General features: G+C 39.2%; 1 protein-coding gene across 1 annotated transcript in view; it reads right to left on the reverse strand.

Moving 5' to 3' along the window:
* Positions 1-55: 55 nt before the first annotated feature.
* DMXL1 (Dmx like 1) overlaps positions 56-17799 on the reverse strand; it is a 2737735-nt gene continuing 2719991 nt past the window's right edge. Inside the window, exon 47 of the mRNA XM_044059165.1 lies at positions 56-2253. Coding sequence (XP_043915100.1) covers positions 2029-2253 — 225 coding nt within the window. The 3' untranslated portion in view covers positions 56-2028. The remainder of the gene's footprint in view (positions 2254-17799) is intronic.

A 17799-nucleotide genomic window follows, 5' to 3' on the forward strand; every position in this document is an offset into this window, starting at 1 on the left:
ACAGATAAATGATCAAGCAATGTTCGCATAAAATGAAAAGCAAGTTACCTCAAAATACACTTTTTTGCACAATTATTTATTGAAATGATTAGATCTGTATTATATACATTATGAATGTACAGACTCAAGTAAAAAATAATTCTGTATTATCAGCTTTGTATATATTAAAAATTCAAACTATCACAACTGTACAGTTGTCCAACTTTCCCAACCAGCATTAATTAAAAGGAAATGGAGTTTACACTAGTGCAATTCTGCCAAGCTACTCTAGCAGAGTATTAACACACAGTGCTTTGATATTTACATAAATTCACACAACAGCAACTTGCTGCATCAGCTGTACAGAACTCTGTATGCATTTGTAACAATAAAGCAAAATCCTATGGTGTTCAGAGAAAAGTTTTATAACTAATATATGTAACTAGAGAAAAACATAAGTATCTTACTGTGGTTTACAGGCTCTTCTGCAGGAAGATATTAGTAACTTTGTCATATAACTTTCAGGGAACAGGCTTTATATGCTACTCATCCCTTTTCTGTAGGTGTAGTGTACATTCCATTAGACAAATTTTTTTAGAATGGACTTTACAAAGTATTTCATAAATTAATTACACACTATAAATGGAAGAAAAAATATCCTGAGTATATTACAAAAATGTATACCCTTTGAGAGTTAACTAATTCCTATACATCTATTTCAGTTCCTTGCTGTGATGAACTAGTTTACTTCAAGTAAAGGAAGGTTGCAGATTCATCTACACCTCAGTTATCAAGACACATACATGTAAATATTTTGGCTCCGGATAATCAGGATTAACCTCCAATATTTTTGTCATATATTGGCTAAAGGTTTTTAAAAGAGATGCAGATGAAACTGTAATATTATGCTCAAAAATGGCAAAGTGCAAAATCACAGGGAAAAACAATTTCCAGAGTACAAGCTCTTTCTTATTTTGGTCAAAATATGTTAAAATATATATTTTTACATTTTGGCAAAACATTTAAACATCACTATTTCTCACACTGTTTCTGCATTTCTTCAAAGCTTGGCAAGTATGAGCCGTATTTTGTAAACAATCTAAATTGCACCCACCTGTTAGCCAATAAGATGCATTAAGTTGTTCAGGTTATGGTATTCAGTGAGGCAAAATTCATGGAAACATACTAATGAACAGAATCTGCAAATTTAAACAACTTCTTACAATCAATTTCTTAATCTGTGTTTAGAGATGATACTTCTCTATAGGGTGTCATGCAAGGCAGCAACAGTCTGGCAACAGCTGTACTAACTGCCAACCTACTATTACTCAATTAACGGAGTTTGTGTGCTTATCTCTGGAAATCACCACAGCTTTCAGACAGCTGCTCTGTAAAGATTACAGGACTGCTGTTTTTCACCACTGGACTAGCTCTGCAACATGTTTAACATGCCTTAGTTCTTATTCAAATGGCTCAAGCAATACTAATTTCTATGCCCTGGAAGGTAAGGCTCCTCTATATCTGCCTTTTGCATCCAGCAGCAGCTGAACATGTCAGACTCTTTATGTACCCAAAGACCAAAGCAATGGTTTCCTTCATAATTTTATAACTTCTTAACTTAGTTCAAATTCCTCTGTAGCTTTCCCTTAAGTATGTTATACCATACATTAAATACAATTACATAATTTCTACACATATAATATACAATTTAAAAAATAATCTAAACAGCTGTTGATGTCTGAGGACAAAATTAAAAACAGGCAAACTTGTCAGAAATAAAATATTTTAGCAGCAAGACATACCCAGACTATATATATTTATATTTTACACTAGACAAAATATATTCACCATAAAGCATGTAAGATTGAAACTTGCATGGCCTTTTAAAGGCTTCAGTGCACTTGGGGGTAAAGAGTCATTATATTATGTTTTAAACTGGAAAAATAAACTCATTTTTGTGACAGTACTGCAAGATAAACACAAGATTTCTTCAGATGTTCACCTAAGAGAGATTAAAATTTATAAAGCTGTACAAACACTGACAACCTATCAAAGCATGAACTTAACATCATTTTTGCAAACATCATTTAGTGTGCTGAATCGGTCAGGTAGAATTCTCATCTTTACTGTGCCATCAGCTCCACATGAAAAGATATGGTTGGAAGGCCCAATCTCAATTTGCATCACTCCATTTCCTATGTTTCGGAAAATTGACTGTCGACTGTGCTCACCAAGGAATGTATGAAGAAGGTTATGTGTAGATAAACTCCAAACCTACAAGACAGGAAGTGATATTGACTATTGACAAAATCTCTGTAGAAACCATAACATACAAATTGTAAATCACTACTCTCAGGACCACCTACATTTGTCAGCTTAGTTCAATCTCACAAGTTGATTTTTGCTACAAAAATGCTTAGTTACTGCAAACAGCTTCACATACAATTACACTGACAGAACAGACAGAAACCACACAAGGAAGACAAGTCAAAGCTTAACAGAACTTCAGAGAATTCAGACAATCCAGTAATTTGTTATGCCACTAGTATTACAAATGTGTCAGTGTTTGCCTCTCCATCCCTCAGATAAACATTTTCAGGTATATGAGGAAAAGCACTACAAAAGTCATATGGGCAGAACAAAACCCTTGGGTAGCATGGAACAATAAATCATGACCATCAGAAGCAGGAGACTGGGAGTTGCCGATTTTGAGACAATGCAAAGCAGCAAGGATTAACATGTTTTAGGGTTTATTAGACTCATCAATCCAGATGAAAAGCGACCTTAATGCATTAATAAGGAGGTAACAGAGGTCTGAAAAATGTCTTAAGGGCAGAGGGTTAGGAAAAAGAAGTAGAAAGACTATGATGGAGGAACTAATAAAGTCGATTAAAAAAAAATCTCTGAAAGAAATAAACATGCTTACGTGACTGAATGAGTAGGGTCTAACAGGAATGTTACAATAATGGAGTTTGCAAGGAACAAAAACTTCCTGAAGTTTGAAGGTTTGCAAAGGATTAATATACTATCAGCAGTTAATGACAGGAGGAAAAATACAGTAATAGGGTTGTAGACTGTGGTCTAAATACAGACGTAAACAATAAATAAATACACTTTAGACTTTAAAATTGTACATGATCCAAAGGAGTGAGTGGATCAAATGGGCACTTCATTGGGGAAAAATAGGCAAGAACATCTAGGTAAAAATGGGGGTTGAGTAAAATACAAAATGTTAAAAGAAAAAGGGTAACAAAGGGACAAAGTTTAGAATCATTTGGGAGGAACAGTTAATTACTACAATTATTCATGCAGACTAGAAAGGAGTTATCCTAGCTCTCAGATAAGCACCGAAAGTGAGGAAGATTTTTTTTTTTTTAAATACATCTAAGTATTTTTACACTTCTTCTTTCAGCTTTTTCCCGGTTAGGGGTCGCCACAGTGGAGCACCTCTCCACTCATGACTGGCAGTGGAGTTTTACGGTGACGAGTTGCCAGCCCTGCACCCAACCTTCCACAGAAGGCGCACAGCATGCACACATTCACACCTAGGGCCAATTTAGAGTGCCCAATCCACCTACAGCATGTCTTTGGGATGTGGGAGGAAACTGGAGCACCCGGAGGAAACCCACGCGACCACAGGGAGGACATGCAGACTCCGCACAGAAGGCACTCCAGCCGAGAATCGAACTGGAGAACCTCTTGCTGTGAGGCGGCAATGCTAACTGCTGCACCACCGTGGCCACCCTCTAAGTATTTTTACACTACTCTTACAATATTCATTAGAATGCATTAGAGTATTACAACCTTTTGCTGGGGGACTGATACTCATTTAATACCAAGTTTTCTACATATCTTTTGTCACAGTCTTAAATAAGAAAAGTTTTTAAGGAAGCAAACTGGAACCTGCATAATATTATTTGACCTGGCAAAGTGGTAACCAAAGTATCTCTCTTAATGATTAGTTTAGATAAAATAAATGTAAAAGTGAAAGGAACATGCCTTATCAGCTGACACAAACAGTGACAGGGTTCACGGCAGGGCACTTAAGGAATTTGGCTCCCTCAGGGATCTTAAAAAATCTGTCAGGCCTTTGGGATGCAGAAGGCTGAGAATCAGGACTGAGTGATGCTGCATTAAATGCATCCAGAAATGCTGGCAGTACTGGAGGAGTAGCTGAAGGGGCATGGGAGTCCATCTGAAGCAGTTCATTAATATCTTTTCTGAACTTCTTTCAACTCAGAGGAGTCCCATTTAAAATGTTCTCTCATCTTTGCTATGGTCTCCCCAAAGATGGCTGGAGAATCTGCCTCTGCAGATTCTTCCTCCAGGAAAGCATAGCCCATGGGGGATGGCAATTGTGAGACATATGAAAGGGAGTCCTCTGAGGAAGAGTAAGAGAATTCCTCAGCTTCAGCCTGTGAAGTCTCTAAGGGCTGAGGCCTAGGGTTCATCACAGGAGGAGCCACTGGGGAAGGTAAGGGTGTAGCAGGCCTTAGAGCCATAAAGGCATTGAAAATATTCTGAGAAAAGGCCTGCCAATTTGGATGGCTCTCAACTGCGGGAGAAACATGTTTCTTTTTCTCTTAAGGGAATGCCTAGCAGGCATTGGAGCAAAGTTAGATTGAGATCAGTAACCTGCGAAGAAGTGGAGGGATCCATCTGGGCGGCTGGCTGGTACAAGCTAAGGTTCTCCCTCACCGTAGGAAGCCAATGTCTACATCACCTCCGAGGATGTGCTTTCTGCTCTGGGTTCTGCAGCTTCCACATTGGTATCCACTGTACTCATATCGGCGGCGACCGATCATTTTTCCAGGCTGACGTCAGCCACAGCAGGAACATTAGGTGGAGTAGGGTGCAGCTATGGATTCAGGCATAGTAATTTTGGCCTTCTTCTTGGGTGGCTTGACAGGTTGAAAGGACGACCCCCTCCCATGCCTAAAGCTAAGCACTTGAGGTGCTGATTCTCAAGATAAATGTTTAACGTGTGCAGACAGCTATGTAGGGTTTTCAGAATGAAGCAACAACACACACAGTCCAGTAGCTAAACATTTTGTGGATATTCATGAAGGTAACAGTGATAGTTTAAGATTTGGAGTCTTGGGTAGACCATTTGTTTGTATTGGTGATAACATCACCAACAAACTATTAGAATTAGAGACAAAATTGATTCTTAAGTTCAATACTTTAAGGCCATATGGTTTAAATTTAGAATTGGGGATATGATGGACTTAGTAGATATGAAATAAATAAATGAAAACAAAATAATTATTTCAAAATATTTAAGAAAATATTTTTTGAAAAAATATTTAAAAATACATAAAATTAATTAAAAAAAAAAAATAAAATAATTTAAAATAACATAATAATAAACATATATGTGTGTGTGTGTTTATAAAAAATTTTTTTGAATAATATGTATAATGTTTTGGCATATAAAATGAATTTTCATCTTTTAAAGAATGAGTTTTCTATTTAAAATTGAATTTATGGGTATTATTTCTTGTTTGTATTTTTTCTATAATATGTGCAGAATATTGTTATTGACAAGGTCACTTTAAAAGAAATTTTGTATTAATTGAATTATTGCTTAATTGTTTGGATATGTGCTATAAAAATCAACAGTTTGTAGCAAGTAAATGTGATCCTTGAAGGCGAACTGCCGAGGTACCAGGTCCAAAATAAAGTGAAGAAAGGCATTGGCTGTTTGGTGTGTTGTTGCTATAGTTTTGCTGTTGCTGTGTTTTTGTCTATTTTTCCAAGCCGTGCTGATCTTGAGGTTAAGTTTAAAGAAAATTTTGTTTGGAGAATCCGAACAATTTTGCCTTTTATTTCCATCATGTCGAATAATGGGAACACAGAGCGGAATTCTACTATGGAGACTCTTTCATTTTTGGAGATGGTGTCGGAACGTGAAAGGAAGTTCATTGATAATGATCCTTGGAATCTGAGAGGTAATGTGGAAGCTGATGGCCGTTTTAGCACTCTGAACAAGTTAATGGCTAAAGAATCCGCTCTCTATTATGATACTAGACTGTTAGAAAAGTATTCGAGTCTAAATGTCACACCCAGAGGGCTCCGAATAGATAAATTACCGGCTGCACCTTTTTCAGACGAAGAATCTGACTTACTTGAAGAGTGGAAACAAACATCCCTTCAATGTACTTTGGGTTGGTTGCGTACTCTTGTAAAGCGTAACAATAGAACTCATGAGAAACTAAAACAAGAGATTTCCACTCTGCAAAATGAACTCTTGGTTGAAGTGAATTATAGAACTCAAATGCTTGATATTAGTGAAAAAATAAATAAATTGGAAGCGGATGTAGTGCTTAAAAAACGTGCCAAACTAGTCCGGGACTTAAAGGACTATGACACCGGCATTATTTTTAGCTGGCAACGTGAGTCGGGACGTAACAAATCGAGGGGGAGAAGTTGGACGAGAGGTTTCAAACGAAGAAACATGTCAGCTTCATTTTCATCGGCTGAACGCCATGCTGCAAATAAGAACGTTTCTTTTGCCAGGACCGAGAACATTAGCCGGGTTCAGAACAGAGAAGTTTCTGAGGATGTAATTGAGGCTTCCAATTCCAATTCCGCTAAAGCTGTGAATTTTCAAAGTGATGGTCGGAACAAAGGAAAGAACGGAAGAAATGGCCGCAAGGGTCGTTACAAATGAACATTTGATAGCAGAAAATGTATGTATGAATAATTCTAATACATTACAATGTATAAATTTGTCTGATTTGCATTTGGATAATGACATGCTTAGTGTGTTAAACAAAGGGAGCAAGTTTGTTCCCACTTTCTTTCCGACATATGCTGACATTTATTTAGAAGTTAAGGCTTTCATTCGGAAACTGTTACTTAGAGTGTATTTCAGTAAATGTGTTAAAAAGAAAACACCAAATGCAGAATACTTTGAACAAATTGAACAAAATGAGGAAACAGAGTTGGATGAAAGTCTTATGAATGTTTCAATATATAATTATGAACATGATGAAAGCTTTCTAGAAGAGAATATTGATATGTCAGTCAGTTGCCAAATTGAAAATGAATGTAATGAAAACTACAGGACTGGGTATGGTAAATTAGAAATGCCAAAATTTAAGAATGTTAAAAGTAATTTTACTCCAACTATTGTTGTACCAGCTATAACATTGTTTCAAAAGGTGATTTTGAAAGAAATTGAGGCATCATTTAAGGAATTTTGTGGGGAGAATAAACAATTTAACCTTAATAGGCAAGAATGGCTAGCCTTAAAAAATTTAAGAGACATTAAAGATCAATACATTTTTAAATGTGCAGACAAAGGGGGAAATTGGGTAATTCTAAGTAAATCAAACTATTGTAATATGGTTTATAAATTGCTTATGAATGCTGAAGAATATAAAAAACTTGATTATGATCCACTTAAAATTTATAATGAAGGTTTGTTATTTTTGCTGGAAAAGGGTGAACGATTGGGTTTTTTCTCACATGGTGATGTTAAGAAGATGTATATTAAAGAACCGAATCCCCCTATATTATATGCCCTACCAAAAATTCACAAAGACATGATTAACCCTCCTGGGAGACCCATAGTCTCAGGAATAGGCTCATACATGGAGAATGTTAATATTTTTTTGGATTCTCAGTTAAAGATGTATTTAACCAAAGTTAGTGCTCATATTAGTAATACTTATGATTTAATTAAGGTTATTTCCAAGTTGAGGTGGAATTCTGAGTACTATTGGGTAACCATTGACGTTAAGTCACTGTATACAAACATAGATAAGAGATGGGGATTAGAAGCTATCAATAATATGTTGGGTGAAGGACCCAGAACTAATTTTTTGGTCTTATTGTTAGAATATTGTTTAATGCACAATTATTTTATGTTTAATAAAGAATATTTTTTACAGACCAAGGGAACAGCCATGGGGGCAGCTTTTGCCCCCACATATGCTGTTATATACATGGATTTTTTTGAAAGAAGCTTCATTTATCCCACTGAATTTTTCAAGAATAGGGTAGTTCTATATAAGCGTTTTATTGATGATTTAATTTTTGTTTGTAAAGGGGAAATAAATGAATTTTATGATTTTTTTGAAAGTTTGAATAATAACACACATGGTCTTTCTTTCTCTTATGAAATTGATAGGAATGAAATCAACTACTTGGATTTGACTTTGTTCATAAGAGAAAATGTTATTGAATTTAGACCCTACAGAAAAAGCACTTCAGTTAATATGTTTTTGCATGCTTCAAGCATGCATCCCCCCCATTTGTTAAACGCACTACCCTTTGGAGAATTCATTCTCACACTAGTATACAGAAAGATGTTGATGATGAATTAAATGATGTCTTTTTGAGATTAAGGGACAGAGGATATGATGCATTACTTTTAAATAACATAATGGTAAAGGTAAAAAACAATGGGAAGGACAAAGACATCATGACATTTAAACATGGTACCTGTAGATCTTCACTAATAGAGAAGAATGTGGAGAAATTATTTTTTGTTACTAAGTATACTACATTCTCTAATAGACTAGTTGGTATAGTTAGAAGGTTTTGGTATTTGGTAAGTGAGGACGATAACATAGGTGAATTGTTCCCCCATCATGTCATTTTTTCTTTTCAAAAAGGGAAAAATTTGAAAAACATTTTGAACCACAACTGTTGTAATGATAGAATTACACAGGTGGCTAAAACAGGCACATTTAAGTGTAACTCTTGTAGTCTTTGTGATAAGGTTGTTAATATTAATTCCATTAATGGCATTATTCATACCCCTAAACATTATTTTAGTTGTAAATCTATTGGGGTAGTATATGCCTTGACCTGCAGTTGTGCCAATATTTGGTATATTGGCCAGACCAAGAGGATGGTTAGAGTCAGAATTTTAGAGCATCTGAGAGACATTAGGAATTTTAACTTACTCAGTCCAGTAGCTAAACATTTTGTGGATATTCATGAAGGTAACAGTGATAGTTTAAGATTTGGAGTCTTGGGTAGACCATTTGTTTGTATTGGTGATAACATCACCAACAAACTATTAGAATTAGAGACAAAATTGATTCTTAAGTTCAATACTTTAAGGCCATATGGTTTAAATTTAGAATTGGGGATATGATGGACTTAGAAGATATGAAATAAATAAATGAAAACAAAATAATAATTATTTCAAAATATTTAAGAAAATATTTTTTGAAAAAATATTTAAAAATACATAAAATTAATTTAAAATAACATAATAATAAACATATATGTGTGTGTGTTTATAAAAATTTTTGAATAATATGTATAATGTTTTGGCATATAAAATGAATTTTCATCTTTTAAAGAATGAGTTTTCTATTTAAAATTGAATTTATGGGTATTATTTCTTGTTTGTATTTTTTCTATAATATGTGCAGAATATTGTTATTGACAAGGTCACTTTAAAAGAAATTTTGTATTAATTGAATTATTGCTTAATTGTTTGGATATGTGCTATAAAAATCAACAGTTTGTAGCAAGTAAATGTGATCCTTGAAGGCGAACTGCCGAGGTACCAGGTCCAAAATAAAGTGAAGAAAGGCATTGGCTGTTTGGTGTGTTGTTGCTATAGTTTTGCTGTTGCTGTGTTTTTGTCTATTTTCAGAATGAAGGCCTGGCAGATGAAGCAGAACTTATGGTCGTGCACAGGCCAGAAACAAAAAAGGCAAAGGTCGTGGACATCTTTATGGGAGATCTGACGACCACACCTACACTTTTCCCTTCCTGGGAGACATGAACTCACACAGGCATGCAGTGATCCAAATAACACATCCTCAACGGGGTAGTTATCTTAGAAGTTTTTGATTCTACGGCCGGTACGGCAGGAAAAGTTGACGTTTGACTGGTGACAGAGAAGTTCTAAAGACTGGTGCGTGCAGATGTCACTTTTATGGCCCACATTCCCTCAGCCAACGTCAGACGTCCTATGCACCTAGCAGTGACTAGAAGCTTTTGTGTACTGGCTGGACGTTCAGGTAGCAAGAGAGGGAAAATCCCATGAGTTGGAATACTTCAACATGAGAATAGGAGGACATTAAGGTCTCTGTTGGCACTTGTATCTATGAAATCAGCAATCTACTGACACAGGAATATATCAATCAAATTAAGGGTCAAAACAGTAATGGCAGTATCTCTCTAACATGCTTAGTTTACATAAAACAGACAATATTGAAAGGGGCAAGGGCCTTGTTGGTATTGATATCTGTGAAGAAAGCAATCCACAAAGGACCTACTGACTCAAGATGATGTCAAGCAAATTATGAAACAGATAAATGGCATGTTCACCATCAAATATGAAGATATGAGGAAAAAGTATGCTGAAATGCATGCTCTAGGACATTGCTAGTGGAAGTGCCTTACGAGCAAGGCATAATTGTAAGATTACTATATACTCTATTGTGAATGTTTTCCTTTATATTTCTTTGTTTTTTAAAGTTTTTAGACAGTACAAAACCTGTCTGGTAAACAGATGTAAGTTATAAGAAAGTACAATACCTTCCAAATTAATGTTTCTTTGTGATACATTCCATTACTTATTGATAGCTAAAAGAAAATTATTTTGCTGTAATGTGTTTGTGACTTAGCTGCATCAATGAAACTAGCAAAGCTCAAAAAAGATAGAAAGTACAGTTGTGTACACTTACCATAAATGTAGATGTTCGAGTGCATTCACTGTTGCAGTCATCTCACTAGGATTATCCTGCCAGGGGTAGCCCTCAGCTGACCCGAATACCAGAGGCTTAGTATTTCTGCGTTGGTTGCTGTTGCTTCAGGACTGACGTCAGGTCGTCAGAGGTATAAAAACAGGCAGACAATACCATTACATCAGTTTTTCTTGCCCCAAATGTCAGGAGCCCCCAAATAGGGAGCTAAGTTATGGTGGAAAAACACCACCAGTAAAAAGTAAATACCAATAGCCCTGTAAGGAGTGAGGAAGAAAGAGAGAAAAAGAGAAACAGAGAGAGAGAGAGACAAGGGGGCTGGAGGGTGGGAAACCAGGACTGCAACAATGAATACGCTCAACATCTACATTTATGGTAAGTGTGCACAACTGTACTATGTTCTTCGTGTTTCACTGTTGCAGTCATCACGCTTGGGTTGAGATTCCCAAAGCTGAAGAATGGGTGGAGGCAGTCAAGAAATGTTGGGGCTGGCTAGTATGCCCTGCAGGACTGCTGTTGCAAAGGGCGCCCTGGATTTGGAAAAGCTAGGCAGGTGGTAATGCTTGGTGAAGATATGAACAGAACTCCAAGTACCAGCTTCCAGAATGTCCCAGGCAGGGACTCCTCTGAGAAAGGCTGTAGAGGTTGAAGTTGCCCTAGTGGAATGCGTTCTAACCCCCCGGGGGGGTGGTTTTCCATGGTGTTTGTAACAGAAATGTATACAGTGTGCTATCCATTTGCAGATGGTTTGTTTTGATATGGCCTTGCCCTCTGCCCCTGGTGCAAAGCTGAGTAGTAACTGGTCAGATTTCCTAAAGGTCTTAGTCTTATCAAGGTAGAATCTGAGCTGTCTGTGCACATCTAAAGAGTGCAGGATCCTTTCCCCTTACTTTGGGGATTAGGGAAAAAGGTGAGCAAATGGATAGATTGGTTGAAAGCCACACTAGACATCATTTTTGGCATGAAAGTTGGGTTAGTCCTGAGGGAGACCATGTCAGCAAGAAAAATAATGAAGGGTTCCACAGCCATAAGTGATTGTAGCTCAGACATTCTTCATGCTGAAGTGTTGGCTAGAAGCAAGGCTGTTTTCCAAGTGAGGAATTTTAACTCTGCTGATGCTGCAGGCTCAAAGGTGGAAAGCGTGAGCTTTTCCAACACAAAGTTAAGGTCCCAAAGCAGGGGTGGGGGCTCTTCTTGGTGGCCTTAATTGTTAGCCCCTCTTAGGAACTGCTTGATGAGAGGGTGAGAGAAGAGAGATGGCTCAGTGCTGTAATGAGCAGAGATGGCAGAGGCATGGATTTTAATGGAAGAGAAGGACAGGCCTCTGTGGAGGAGGTCTGCTAGGTAATCCAGGATGAGAGGTAAGGAGGGCTGTGCTGTATCCGCTCCTTTAGTGTGAATCCAAGAGCAATACCTTTTCCACTAGTCAGCATAGGATTTCCTTGTACTGGGTTGTCTGGCTTCACGTATGACATCCAGTACCTGTTTGCTTAGGCTAGCTACTGGAGGAGAATTCAAGGAATAAGCCAGGCTGCAAGGTTCAGGGTCTGCAATTGCGGATACAAGAATTGCCCCTCATGCTGAGCCAGGAGAGTTGGGATCTGGGAGTTGGGATCTGGGGTAGGTTTCCATGGGGCACTGGTGACAGACTACGCAGTAGTGGGTACCAGTGTTGGCGTGGCCAGTCTGGAGCAATCACGATTGCCCTGGTCTTTCCTCCCTTATCTTGAGTAATACTCTTGTAAGAAGAGGCAGAGGGGGAAATGCATAGATTGAGAGGTTTGCCCACTGGCAGGATAGGGCATCCACTTTCCATGCCTTGCTGTGAGGTATCCTGGTGCAACATTTGCTGTGCTGGTGATTGTAGGGGAGGCAAACAGGTCCACCTTCAGGGTACCCCATTTCTGGGTCACAAGGCTGAAGGTGTTGTGGTTTAATTGCCACTCGTGTGGGTCTAGGAGATTTCCGCTCAAGTTGTCTGCCAGACAGTTTTGGTTGCCTGGCAAGAATTGAGGTAGCAGGTGAATATGCATGGCTGAGGCTATGTTCCACAGGGTCATGGCTAGCCTGCAGAGTGGGTAAGAGTTGGTCCCCCCCTGCTTGTTGCTGTACCACATCACTGTGGTGTTGTCGGTTTTGATTAGTAGGGGCCCTGGTGAGAGTAGAGATCTGAAAGCTGTAGGAGCGTGAAAAGCTAGCATCTTTTTTTGGTTGATGTGCAGATGAATTTGATTTGGGCTCCAGTGGTCCTGAATGTACCTGCCGTCCAGATGTGCACCCCAGACATAGTCTGATGTGTCTGTGGTTAGGGTCTTGGTGGTGTGGGGTTGTGTAAAGGGAAACCCCTTGTTGCCATTGCATGCTGCTGCCCACCAAAGGAACTCTTTCCTTAGACAAGCTATTATAAGTATGACAGTTTCCAGGTCCTGAGAATGTTGGCACCAAAGCCTTAAGTACCACTGAAGTTTCATCACATGCAGTCTGGCATATGGAATTAGTAGAATGCAGGGGGCCATGAACCCTAGAGCCTGCAGGATTTTCCTTGCAGATAGCTGGGTTCTGGTGGCCATTTGAGCGAACTAGCCTGTCAGATAGGCTTGTTTTTCCTGGAGTAAAGAATGCCATCTGGGATGCTGTGTCCACGCTTGCTCCCAGGAATACAATTTTTTGACTGGGGATTACTTTGGATTTCTTTTCATTGAAAGTGTACCCGAGGGAGGTTAGAAGGTCCTTTACAAATGTCAGGTGCTGCAACAGCTTTTCCTGACTGTCTGCCTGAATCAGGCAATCATCCAAGTAGGGGTAAATTTGAAGATTTCTCTGTCTGCAGTTGGCAACGGCTGGAGCCAGGCATTTTGTGAAAACTCTGGGAGCAGTGGATAAGCCAAAGGGAAGTGCAGAGAACTGATAATGCATAGATCCTGCCCTGAAACGTAGATATTTCCTGCAGGAGTCCCTGATTGGGATGTGCAGATAGGCTTCTTTTAGGTATAGGGTGGCTAACCAGGCATCTTTGGACTGCATAGGGAGAAGATGCTGTAGGGTGAGCATTTTGAATTTTGGTACCACCAGGAAGGTGTTTAGAATGGATAGATCTAAGATTGGTCACCAGGTGCCCTCTTTTCTGGGTACCAGGAAAAGTCTGGAATAAAAACCTTGGCCTGTCTGTTCTGCAGGAGAGCAGGGACTGAATTTGGTTTTGTGCCTCTGCCCACTGGTTTGGAGGAAGATCTGGGAACCCTTTTGGGGTTGGCAGCATGTGGAAATAAAATTTCTACCCCTGGGATATTATGTTGAGGACCCATCGATCGTTGCTGATGGAGGTCCAGTTTTTTGCATGGTGGGCAAGTCTTCCTCCTAGGGGCACGAGCAATTGGGCAGAGGTGAGGAGCGGAGTTGAGAAGTCATTATGAATTCTTTCCGTAAGGGGGTGGCTTAACACTCCCTGCTTTAGAGGTGGAGGTACCCCATTGCTTAGATCTCTGCATACCCTGAGACTGTAATCTGGGGGGGTCTGTTTCCCCTGGGTCTAGTTTGAGATGGCCTTGAGGGGGCTGGAAAGGACCAATGTTTTAAGGGGCAATGCCTACTGAATCTTGGAGGCTGCACTTGCAAAAAAATCTTTTGACTGTCTGCATAGACTTAGCCTTTTCTTCCATCTTTTTTAAAACCTCTTCTGCTTTGGTGCCAAACAGATTGTCCTTGTTCAGAGGATCGTCCAATAATTTTAATTTGACATGGTCTGGCAAGGTCTGCTCCTCAAGCCAGGCATGCCTTCTAAGCACACAGAGCCTGTGACTGCTGCCCTGAAAGATGCTTCTAGGGCATCAGACTCGCATTGCAGAGTATGCTTGCTGACTTGGCTTGCAGAATGCATAAGCTCCTGTAATTCTTTATTTTCTTCACAGTCAGGAAAGGTAGATGATTTTTGCTTAATAAGTTCTATAGTATGTTGCTGGTATTTCAGCACGTGGAACCGACACAATTCAATGCTCTAATGACGACAGTTGCAGAGGTGCATACTTTTATACCCCATCTGTCTAAAGCTCGGGAATCCCTGTCTGAGGGGGTGGGATTCTTGCCTGCAGTTGCTTTAATTTCTTTAGGTCCTTGGGAGATGATCTCTGGGTCATCAGAAGGATTTTCTGAAGAGAAATTTGTGAGTCAGGGACTCTGTAGTACCGGTCAGGTTTCCTTGTTGCAGGGGGTAAAGTATCAGGAGTTAGACAGGATTCCATAAAGACATCATCCAGAACAGGAGGGATAGCTAAGAGTCTGTGGTGTGGTAAATCTAAAAATTCCATGAGTCTCTTTTTGGACTTAGGATAATCCTGGCATTCCCAATGGAAATGCTCTCTCAAAGAATGTAGGGTTTCACTAAAAGAAAAATCCTCTGGAGCGGAGGCAGAAGGAATGGATTCCTCTGCATCTGAATCCTCATAGGCAGATAAGGGCATGTCTTCATATTCAGAAACCTCAGAGTCGGATTCTTGGTCAGATAAAGCTGCTGGGGACAAATCTCTTTCTTTTAGCAGGGGAAGGCTGGCTTCCCCTAATCAACATGATCAGGTCTTCTGCCATTTTAAGCATCTGAGATTGTGGCAAGGAAGCAGGCATTTGAGTTTGGGTTGTCTTTTTTTAGGTGTAGCTCATGCTCTTGGCCTTAGAAACATGGTAGTTTTAGAAAGAACTGAAGACGCAAAAGAAGTCATTGGTTTGTGTTGAATATCGGTAGTGCGAAGAACTTTCTCAGAAGCCTGTGCCTGCACAGTGGCTCCGGACCCATCCAAGATAGAGACATCCGCAGGTTCCATAGTCAAAGAAGAGTCTCGCAGCATACCAGACTCCGAATAGGTCTCAGTAGCGGCCTGCGAATCCATAGAAGCGGGCATCAGGAGCTGCGAAAGCGCCTCACTGAGTATCGGCGAACTGGTGACTAGCTTAACAGAAGCATCGTCAGCAGTTTTGGACCTGTGCAGTCTGTCTCTGTCTTTATCCTTATGTTTTTTCGAATGATCGGTAGTCAGATGGTTTACTGAAGCCATTTCGGAATTTGGAGATCAAGAACGAAAGTATTTAGCTACAATAAGGGCCACACAAATGAATAGTTTGGGCGTTGAACACAGCACAAAACCAACAGCGAGGTAAGTCGTGGTCTGGGCCTAAACAGGTGATGCAGTAAAAATGGAAATCTCAGTGTGGTATTTGCTTTCCACGGGTGAGACAATTGTTAACTTTTTCTGACATCGGTTAGAGCAAGAAAAAAGGATCCTCAATGGGGTCCTTAGATTTAGAAGACTTCAAGATGACTCAAATTCGGAAACAAAAACTCAGGTAGCAGCCGGCCAGCACTCGTGCGAACTGCTTCTGTACTGGGCTCCTCTGCAAGAAAGACTGGTGTAATGGTGATGGCTGCCTGCTTTTATACCTGTGACGACCTGACATCAGTCCTGAACTGACAGCAACCGACGCAGAAATACTAAGCCTCTGGTATTCAGGCCGACTGAGGGCTACCCTTGGCAGGATAAACCTAGTGTGATGACTGCAACAGTGAAACAAGAAGAACATCCGCAATAATTCTAGAAAGAAAACTTGCAAAGGAAAAACAGGCCAGAATGAAAACCAAATATTGGTAATGGTTATTTGTCACAACAAGCAATCACCATTTCATATGTCACTTTGTGCATAAAATGATCATTTGAATGCAGTATATCTTATTTATTAATTAAATCTGACAACCATTTTATCTTGCTCGTGGTAGTGAGCAGCCACAGTCATCTTCACAAGGAATAGGTTTAAGGTAGAGAATCAGTCCTGCACAGGACAACAGTTCATCGCAGGACACACAACCTGTGGGCAATTTAAAGATTCCCAAACTTACTTGGTCCCTGAGACACATGTGGAAACTATCAAAACTCACTCAGACATATGGACTCTGCACACAAGGCATATCAGTTAGGAGCTAAATTGGAAAACTGAGCACCATGATGCAGCAAAGCTAATGGTTATATGACAACACATCCATTAAATGTTTTCTTAACCCCCCCCCCCTCACAAAAAAAGTTTATATTTGAAATGTGGCATTCATTAATCTTGTGGGCCCACTGTGTTAAACAGTCCCTAAAACAATGGCAAATTCAAGAAGCTAGAAAAATTCAACCTAATGCACGATGAAAAAAGAATAACATTACTAACAGTTAAATCTTAAACGACTGCTGAATATCTATAGGATGTGATAGTGAATGTGGAAAAATATTGCCAGTTGAGGAACACTGACAACATTGCTGGTAAGGATGACATGCAGAAGAGAACAGTGCTCTGCATACTAAAATGAACTAAATCTAGAGACCCTGCAAGGCTTTGTGCAGTCATATCTCCTCTACATTCTGGTGAAATACAAATTAGTGTTAATATTACAGCTAAAGTTGCTGTTTTTAAGTGGTCTTGGCATAATTAGCATTTTTAAATATTTTGAGTAGCAGGACAGCAGCAGATTCAAGAACAATGAAAGATTTTTGAGAAAGACGTGGAATGTGAGGGTATGGACTGAAATGGAAATTTTCATGATGCTGGATAATAAAACTTGAATGTGAAACCTGTTGGAAATTGCTCTGGAACATAGTATGCTTAACCTAAGACTTTTTTAGATGGATATAGTGGATATCCGAAGTTGAGGTTGACGAGTCTCATGTGTGACACTGCCAGCCCAGCTATCTGGAATTTTGTAAATAATCATATGTTATTTGTGAATAGTAATATGATTCATATGCTTGTCTTACAAATGTAAGAGGATTGTATGTTATGTACTGAGCTTCAAGAATGTAACCACAGTGTACCCTGCTGGAAAAGAAAGTGTTTTAGGATTGTGTTTCAGTGCAGCAAGCAGACACACTGTCTAGAGTTAGAGGTTTTCCTATTGTCTTGAAACAGAAATAATTACTATGTTTCAAATGTAAAAGTGCTTTTATTGTTCTATGACGTCCTAGCAGCTGCACACTTCTGAGAGACACATTTTTGATACAGAGGTGTTAAATTCTAAGTATCTGTTTAGCCTGGGAACTGAAGTCAGGTGAGAAAGAGTGATGTCATCAGACCTAACCCAGCAGTAATGTTGATTACTAATTTAAGAACTCTCTCAGAA

Source organism: Protopterus annectens, chromosome 17.part0 (genome assembly GCF_019279795.1).
Source record: "Protopterus annectens isolate FY-2018-M chromosome 17.part0, PAN1.0, whole genome shotgun sequence".
NCBI classification, from domain to species: Eukaryota; Metazoa; Chordata; order Ceratodontiformes; family Protopteridae; genus Protopterus; species Protopterus annectens.